The sequence below is a fragment of the Crocuta crocuta genome, unplaced genomic scaffold, assembly GCF_008692635.1.
Source record: "Crocuta crocuta isolate KB4526 unplaced genomic scaffold, BGI_CrCroc_1.0 scaffold163, whole genome shotgun sequence".
NCBI lineage: Eukaryota > Metazoa > Chordata > Mammalia > Carnivora > Hyaenidae > Crocuta > Crocuta crocuta.
Genome location: NW_027529533.1, coordinates 2,530,212 through 2,540,055, shown reverse-complemented (window position 1 = coordinate 2,540,055; position 9,844 = coordinate 2,530,212). Strand labels below are relative to the sequence as shown.

Below are 9,844 nucleotides of genomic sequence, written 5' to 3'. Positions count from 1 at the left end.
CTTCTNAAACCCACGAACCGTGAGATCATGACCTGAACCGAAGTCGAACGCTTAACCGACTGAGCCACCCAGGCGCCCCTAAACCCTTCTTAATCATACCACTGGAAGAGCTTTGTTTTGCCTACCTAAAAGCCCAAATCTCTAAAGCTCCAATTATTAAGGATACTTTTCAACAAGAACTATGTCTTAGGCAGAGGTTAGGCAAAGCAGACCATTTTAAAATTGTCAGGGGCATTAGCCATGCAGATAGCTGTTCAAGGCTCTGGTCGCTGGTGTCTCTGTAATGGTAAAAGAGGGGCCCATAAAAAGTGAAGACACACTGATGCCCAACCAAATTACAGTTGTTATCAAACCTGCTCATTCACTGATTCAGCCAACAAATTTTTACTGTGTGACCTCCCTGTGAAACATGCCATGTCAGACACTGTCAGGATCTAGAGGGAATGGAATTAATTCAGAGAAAACCAGAGATGGCTTAAATCATGGTAGGAGGGACAGTCGAAATAATCACAAATTAACCTAAAATAAGAAGATTCTGGGAGAACATAAGAGCCCTCATGCCTAAATACTTAACCTTTCTTCCTTGCATAAAAGAGATTAGACTTGTTTTGCACACGCCCACAAAGAATTAATATCAGTGGGTAGAAACTAATGGAAGGAATCATAGCAAGGCTAAGAAAGAACTTACTACCAAAGCAATCTAAAAATAGAATGAGCTGTTTGGGAAGGGGAAGGAGCCTCAATAGCAATATTGATACCTGGAGCACTATATACTGCAGTAGTCACTAAATTCTTCACCCTTAAGTAAATCTTCAATCTGAATGCTTCAAATCAAATTACCTATAATTCTATCACTGCTAATATGCTGGTATGTTTCCTTCCTTTTTTTCCTGTGCATTTTTTAACATATTGAAATCGTACCACACATAAAATTTTCCACCTTGTATTAAAAATAATTTCTCTAGGCTATTTTGTAAACTACTAAAGTTTGCCAAAGCTTTTCATATTGCTGGACATTTACAGTTTAATGATAAGAGCAGTTTTGGAGATACTCTACTTGGTTTGAACCTCACTTACTGAGAGTATACTATCTTGGTAAATTTACTTATTCTTTTTGCCTCAGTTGCCTTATTTGCAAAATAGGGATCATACCTCACAGCACTGTTGTATTAAAGCAGCTAATTACAGTAAAGCACTAAGAGCAGAGCCTGGCACAAAACATAAACTTGAAAATTTTAGCAATTATACATAAAAGTCTGTAGACAAAAACTGTGAAAGATTTTGACATGGACCAAAAGTTTGATGGATGTCTTTCAAGGAAATTCAAGCTTTTTGTCTAGCACAGTCTTGGGGTGTGGGATTCTGAGCCTTTGTGTTCAAGCTATTCTACAACTGTGAAAGTTGCACATAAATTATAGGTGTCCACAGAGAAGTTCTAATTTCATCTGGTGGAGAGATGACTTCCTCTCAGGTTGAAAAAGCCAGTTTTAAATTTATTTCTAAGTTTATTTCAACACCCACTAGTGATGCTTTGAATTTTTTTTTGAATGTGCTGAGAGCTTACTGGTTTCAGTAATAAGCTAAGTAAATTCCTTGACAGGTTCTTTGACAGGTCCCATTTAGATCTAATTTAATAAGTGAAGGGACCCAAAGCTAAAAATATATTCTCTATGCTCCATTGGTTGTTTGGACCTCTCTCATAGAATCTATCATATTTTGCCATTGACATTTTTTAAAAATTTTTTTAACGTTTATTATTGAGAGACAGAGCATGAGCATGGGAGGGACAGAGAGAGGGAAGAACACAGAATGTGAAGCAGGGTACAGGCTTTGAGATGTCACCACAGAGCCTGACACGGGGCTCAAACTCACAAACCACAAGATCATGACCTGAGCCAAAGTCAGATGCTTAATCAACTGAGCCACCCAGGCACCCCACCATTGACATTATTGAGCTTTTACTAGATATTTATTCAATGAAGGACCTACTATTAACATATAAGGCACCTGTTACATGCTGTGGTAAATGTGGAAATAGTCCCTGTCTTAATGTAATTGTCTCTGGGAAAGAGTGTGTAGTAGGCATCGAGAGCATTAGCTTTGACATCAGACAGACTAGAGGTCTAGTCCAGTTCTCATCCCTTTTTTACTTAGGGAGACTTTGAGAAAATTACCTCATTTCTAAGCTTCAGTTTCCTCAGCTGTGTAATTAATGGGCATGTCCAGAAAAAGTAGTCAGAGACGTGAAAAAAATAATGTACATAAGGCACTTTGCATGTCTGACACATACATTTAAATCTTAAGTAGTAAGTTATCCAGCCCCTTGCACAGAAGCCAGACTACCTATTCACACCAAGCCTTCCCAGTCACTCCCACCAAACACACACAGGGCCAGGAATGGCTAGGGTATGTTCCCTTTGCCAAGGCTACATACAAGAGCATTTACATGGGGCCATCCCACTAGACTGGAGTTTAGTTCACCCAAGAATCTCATAATCAAACACCTCTCACAACCTCATTTAACTAAATCACTGGATGCATGCGCCTATCTTATCTTCCTTGATCTTCAATTTCTACATTTGCACAGCTAACACTGGTTCTCCCCCACTGTCTGCAACACCAGATCCATTCCATTACCACAAACTTTCCTAACATCTTCAAGCTCTTCTCCCAACATTCTACCCCCTTGACGGTTAATGTCTCCCCTAGACATTTACCTGGCAGTTAACTAGTTTATTATCCCATACTTCTGGGCCTCAAATGTTAAGAGGCAGATTTTCTATAAAGCTCATGAAAGTTAAGCTTCAGCTGTCCCCAACTTCCATGACCCCCCTACAACAGCATGGTCGTTTTGTGTTTGAAAATAACCAGTTAAGATGTTTTTAGTCACACTTCCCATTCTGTGAGATAACCTGTTAACCCAAGTTTATCGGAAGCACTTAGCTGATCACTCCCTCCTAGGCTTCTGGTATGCCACTATCTAGGTTCTCTTTCAGTCTGCTTTACTCTTCCCACCTGTCCCTGAAGTAACCCAGAACAGTCCTCTTCATGTATTATTTACTTCCTAGATTTTAAGAAGTGAGCTCTTCCACCAATAAAGATGAGATCCCCAAATAGCAGATATTATTCATACTGAAGCATACAACCCAAGTTGTACCACTAGTCCCAAGTTCCCATGGATCCCAGAGGAATGTGTACAAATGCCTACCTACGAGGGAGCTCCATATGGAGATCTACTAAGCACTCAACTTAGTATGCCCCAAACCTCACTCCCCTTCCCCAAACTTGTTTTTAGTCTTCGCTCAGTAGTAACCATGGCCCTCCAGTTGCTCAGGGTAAAGCTCTAGGTATCGTCCTTTTTATCTCCCACATCCATTCCTTCAACAAATCCTGTCATCTTCCTCATCAGAAGCCATTTATTTGTTTGTGGACTACCTCAATCACTCCCTTTTATTCTAGACCTAGCCAAGATCCCTTGCCAAAACTCTTTCAACAGGCTGGGTTTCCCTCATTCCACCCTTGCCCCACCAAAGTATTTTTGCTTACAAGACCCATTTAGTGACCTTTTTTCTTTTATAGTTTATTGTCAAGTTGGTTTCCATAGAACACCCAGTGCTCATCCCAACAAGAGCCCTCCTCCATGCCCATCACCCCTTTTCTCCTCTCCCTCACCCCCATCAACCCTCAGCTTGTTCTCAGTATTCAAGTCTCTTATGGATTGCCTCCCTCCCTCTTCTTTTCAGCGACTTTTTTTAAACACTAGTCCCTTCCACATACAAATATTTAAGAAACTTAAACTTTCATCCATGAATTACCCCAAAAGCTAACAATGCCACCTCTCCACCTCTGGGAAATGGCTAAAACAAGTCTTTTCTCAAAAAACGTATTTCAACACTTTTACTGCTACTGCCCTAGCTCACTATAGCAAATCAATTACTTGAGACACTTGACCAAGTTATATGCTGAATGTTCCTATAGAAGTCACTTTATGTAACAAAAATAGTTTTTTGAAGTGTAAAAACAACACTGGTATTTTTACCAGAGTTCAGCATGAGTACTTTTACATAACTGAGGGAAATTAAGCCACATATTTTTAAGATGAATCCATTGAGATACATTTAAAAACAGGACATTTTAGGGGCACCTGGTGGCTCAGTCAGTTAAATGTCCAACTTCAGCTCAGGTCATGATCTCACAGTTCGTGGGTTTGAGCCCCACGTGGGGCTCTGTGCTGACAGCTAGCTCAGAGCCTGGAGCCTGCTTCAGATTCTGTGTGTGTCTCTCTCTGACCCTCCCCTGCTCATGCTGTCTCTAATAAATTTTAAAAAAACATTAAAAAAAAAACAAAAACAGGACATTTTAAAAAAGAGATTTTTATAATCAACTGACCATTCCATTCACATAAAACACACATAATTGAAGTATTTTTATTTTATGTACAATGAATTGGCATTAAGATAGGTTATCTTGGATATCTGCAGTTAAGGTAGGTATCTTGGATGACCCATTCCAGGAAGTTCACTTAATCCAACTGGAAAAAATAAAAAAAGAGGGAATTAATTAATTCGAAATGTTTAAATATCCCATTTTATTCTCACAAACACTGGCTCATTTTGGATAAAATGAGCTTTAAACTGAAGATATGACCCACCCAAACTAGCTACCAAGATCACATTTACTGAAAGCCCACAACAAGCCGTTCCACTAACCACAACAGGAAAACACTACACCACACAATGATATTTTCCAACACTTCCGGATGGTTAAGTAGGTAACTAACTACACAGCTAACATTTTGGTCCTCAGTGTGCGCCAGACACTACTGTAGGAGGCATTCATAAAGTAACTCTTTTACTCTTAATCTCTGAGAAACTGGGGGCACAAAGTCAGCTTGAAGGTCCGGTCCATTCTCATCACAAGCACACTCCCACTGACTAAGATATATACACTTCCACTGTAACAGCAAGCATACACTTGTTACCTGGTCAAAACTAAAAATCCAAGCTTAAGAGAATTTCTGTCTGCCAGAGATCACCCATTAACACCCATTAACACATGACTGTGACTGTATCTGAGAGAGACAAAAAGTCGTTTTCCCCACAGGGGAGGGAAAACACTAGCAGGAAGAGTAAAGACAGCTCCTTATAAACATACAAATCTTCACAACAACCGTGCCATTTATTTTTCTCAGGCAGAAACTGAACTTCAGGAGACTGGACCAATGTCATAGAACTTTTTAATAGCAGACTTCCATCTGAATCCCAGGTTAATCTGGCCCCAATCCTCAAGCTCATCCACTATAGAACTATCAAACATTTCAAGGCAGTAGCCAACATATGTATTTTGCTGGGAAAATGTCTTATAGACTAGAGACCTAAAACTTAATTTCAGTGGTTTCTGAAAAATCAAATAATCACATCCCGTATGCTACATGGCACTTAAAACTGGCAGACACTGATAAATCAGAGTTTGACTGTTTATAAAGTCTATACGCTCCTATCCCATTAGTCTACCAAAACTACTTTAGCAGGGTCGTCCCAGACCCAAAAAAAGCCGTGCTAACATCCAAGACAAAAAAGGAAAACGGTGTTGACCGAAAGCTCGCAGTAAGGAAGTATCTGAACGTTCTCCGCTCACAGGAACGGAGTATGGCTCCGGCGGCCGCGTACCTTAATGAAGCCTATATCCTTCGCGTATTGACGGAAACACTGGCGGCACATGTTGAGGCCATATTTCCGGATCAGGCCGTGCCGGTTTGAACAGACGCGGCTGTGAGAAGAGAGATGGCGTTACTGGAAGCAACGGAAGTAAAACGATTCCCCACTCCGGGGCCACCACCGGCACCGCCTGTCTTCCCCGACCCGTCAGAGGCCCGTAATGGCGGCAGGCACAGCTCTAGACTCGCTCAACCCGCACGCGCCGCCTGCAGGCTCCTCTACATGAGAGTTCTGGCCGCGTCCCACCCCAAGGCAACCCTTCCCTAAAATCACATTCTGTTTCTCACCAAGAACGAGAACCCTGGCCGAATTTCCTCGGATGGCTCCAGTAGAGCTGCTGGTGACCCATCTTGCTCTCTCGGATGCAACGAGGCAAAAGGAAAGGGCACGCCAACGCATGCGCTCTTCAAACGTTTAAGACACTTCACCCAGAATGCAGTGCTGGTAAATGACGCGGGCCGTGCGCGGCCACCCAGTTCACAGAGCGATCCTGGAAACGATCCAGGCCGGCCCAGCTGATGACGTCACCGCAGCTCAGCCTCTTGTGTCTTTCTGCGCTGCCTCCGAGCGCCGGGCGCGGTGGCGCGCGCCTGTAGTCCCAGCTACTCGGGAGGCTGAGGCAGGAGGATCGCTTGAGCCCAGGAGTTCTGGGCTGTCGTGCGCTATGCCGATCGGGTGTCCGCACTAAGTTCGGCATCAATATGGTGACCTCCCGGGAGCGGGGGGCCACCAGGTTGCCTAAGGAGGGGTGAACCGGCCCAGGTCGGAAACGGAGCAGGTCAAAACTCCCGTGCTGATCAGTAGTGGGATCGCGCCTGTGAATAGCCACTGCACTCCAGCCTGGGCAACATAGCGAGACCCCGTCTCTTTTGAAGCCCTAAGAAATGAGTTTTACACTCTTAAAAGAAATTGTAAACTTCATAATCTAAACATCTCTTCATCGCCCGAGCCACTTACATTTTTTAAATTAAAATCTTACCCTTAGAAAAACGTTTTTTTCCTCAACTCAGCACTGACACCTGCTGGGACAAATTAATAAAATATCTTAAAGTCAGCTGTAATAGCTAAGAGTCAACAGTAGGAGTTTCTGTTTTGTCGAACAGAATACGTTTTCAAAGCGATTTCTTCTTTTTTAATTGACACACCTTAGTTTTTTAATGGACATGCCTATACCAGTCCAGAAAAATTATGAAAGGCTTAGTGTGTTTGAGATTTAAATGTAGCTGAATTTAAAGTGAGAATTAAATGCACAATGTATGTTACTTTAACCAGATGATTTGGTTACAACTACAAAAAAGCAAAAGACATCTGAAAAATCTGCTGAAAGTCAATGTCTAACTTGCACATGGACATTTATAATGTCTCCACATAAACCTTAAACTATAGGTGGCTCCGAAATCAAAGCTTTGATAGATTTATAAAATGTACCACCGGGTGAAATAATCTAACAAAATTTTACATATGAACTTTTATACTGCAAGTGAAATACAGTGCTTCTCCAAGGCATGTTATGTCAGGATTCTGGTGGCACGTGCCCCTCCCAGTCATTAAATTGGGTACTTTGTTGCATGATGAAGGAAAGAGACAAGTCCAAAATTTAAAAACCAGATATGACTTCCTGCCCTTAAAACTGGCAGATGTAGAGAGGAAAACAGGATGATCTCAAAGAGCCCTTCCTTTCCGTTTCAAGTTGTGTGACTCAGGGACATGAATACAACTAAGCAAGCAGAACTTTCTGTATCCAATGATGGATGTACTCATGGTGTACAAGAGGAGCAAAGAAGAGAGAAATCAATTCTAGCTTGAGGTATATTTAAGAGGCCTTTGAGGTAAGCCTTGAAGAGTGGGATTTATATAGGCAGCACTAGGTGGAAGGGAATGCCTAGTGAGAAGAATAGTTTGATTCAATGGAGTTGGGGAACGTGAACAACTTTGTGTAATTAGAGTTGAGGATGCACACAAAGCCTAGTGATAGGTGACATAGAAAAGGTATTTTATCATAAAGCTTGATTGAAAAGGGTCCAGTGTCAAACTTCTATGGTTTTCCTGGAATTTAGTCATTGATGTGTAGTTTCCAAAATTCATGGGCCTCTCAAAAATCAATGTAACATTTCCCCAGCTCTAGCTTTCTCAGACATTTCCTAGCTGGTCTACATAATTTTTAAATTATTAACATGGTTCTGAGATCAATTCCATAAACATTTCAACACTTTGGTATAGAAGAAGTGTGGACCTTTGGACCTAAAGAAGTGTGAATTCATTTAAAAGCAAAAAAGGAGAAGGATAAGCGAGAAAGAATTAGTTACTCTTGAACACTCTGTTATACTGTCTTGATATTGAAATGGTTCTTAATGTTGAAGCCAGTGCTTACTGGCCATTCCAAAAATCCTAGAGCTCTTAAGAATTATGCAAAATCTGCTCTGCCTGTGCTCTATAAATGGAATACCAAAGCCTGGATGACAGAACATCCATGTATAACATGGCTTACTGAATATTTTAAGCCCACTCTTGAGACCTACACTCAGGAAAAAAGGATTCTTTCAAAATAGGACTGCTCATTGACCATGCTCCTGTTCATCCAAGAGCTCTAATGGAGATGTATAATGAAATTAATAGTTGTTTTCATGGCTGATAACACAGCATTCACCCTGCAGCCCATGGATCAAGGAATCACTTTAACTTTCAAGTCTTTTCATTTAAGAAATCTTTTTTGTCAGGATATGGCTACCATACATAATGATTCCTCCATTGAATCTGGGAAAGTAAATTGAAAACCTTTTGGAAAGGATTCGCCATTTTAGATACCATTAAGAACATATGTGATTTAAGGGAAGGCGTCAAAATATCAGCATGAACAGTAGTTTGGAAGAAATTGATTCCAACCTTCATGGATGATTTTGAAGGTTCAAGACTTCAGTAGAGGATGTAACTGCAGATGTGCTTGAAATAACAAGAGAACTAGAATTAGAAGTGGAACCTGAATATGGGACTGAATTGCTGCAATCTCATGAGAAAACTTGAACAGATGAGGAATTGCTTCTTATAGATGAGCAAAGAAAGTGGTTTCTTAAGATGGAATCTACTCCTATTTGAAACGCTGTGAAGACACAAACCAAGAGAGCATATGGCAAGGGGAGGGAGTGGAGAAGAGAGGGAAATAAACCAGAAGAGACTCTTACTGATAGACAACAAACTATAGGTTGAGGGAGGTTGGTGAGCGGGAGATGAGCAAAATGAGTGATGGGAATTAAGGAGGGCACTTGTTGTGATGAGCACTGGGTGCTGTATGTAAATTGTGAGTCACTGAATTCTACTTCTGAAACCAATATTGCACTATATGTTAACCAAAATTTAAATTTAAAAAACATTTTTTTTAATGCTCTGAAGATTGTGGAAACGACAACAAAGGATTTAGAATGTTATATAAGCTGAGTTAATAAAGCAACAGGAAGGTGTGAGAAGATTGACTCCAGTTTTGGAATAAGTTCTACCGTGGGTAAAATTCTATCAAACAGTATCACATACCACAGAGAAATTTTTCATGAAAAAATGAAGCAAATGATGTGGTAAACTTCATTATTGTCTTATTTTAAGAAATTACCAGTCACCCCAACCTTTAGCAGCCACCACACACCCTGATCAGTCAGGAGCCCCCAACACTGATGTAAGAACTTCCAAAAGCAAAAAGATTACAACTCACTGAAAGCTCAGATGATGGGTAGCAATTTTTTGGCAATAAAGTATTTTTTAATTATGTACATTTTTGGACATAACACCATTGCACACTTAATAGACTATAGTATAGTGTAAACATATCTTTTCTAAGCACTGGGAAACCAAAAAATTCCTTTGACTGTCTTTATTGTGATATTCACTTTATTTCAGTGGTCTGGAACTCAACCCACAATATTATCAAGGGATACCTCTATCTGTTTCCCCACAACCCTCCTACAATGTATATTAGCAAACTTCTCTATATTTGTCCTTCTGATAGCCTAAAAATGGTAAATATTGCTTCAGTTTGAATTTTGATGAGGCAGAACATGTTTCCCTATGTTTATAAACCAGCCACGTGTATTTGGGAATTTTTCCTTTGAGTCTACAGGCCACCTTCTTAATGTGTTGTT

General features: G+C 40.7%; 1 protein-coding gene across 1 annotated transcript; it reads right to left on the bottom strand.

Moving 5' to 3' along the window:
* Positions 1–4,413: 4,413 nt before the first annotated feature.
* On the bottom strand, positions 4,414–6,115 carry RPS29 (ribosomal protein S29). Its single transcript, XM_077761218.1, has 3 exons — positions 6,005–6,115; positions 5,670–5,769; positions 4,414–4,531 (listed from the first exon to the last, which is right to left on the bottom strand). Exons 1-3 carry the CDS (start codon positions 6,064–6,066, stop codon positions 4,523–4,525), a joined length of 171 nt encoding a protein of 56 aa, XP_077617344.1. The 5' UTR covers positions 6,067–6,115; the 3' UTR covers positions 4,414–4,522.
* Positions 6,116–9,844: the final 3,729 nt, after the last annotated feature.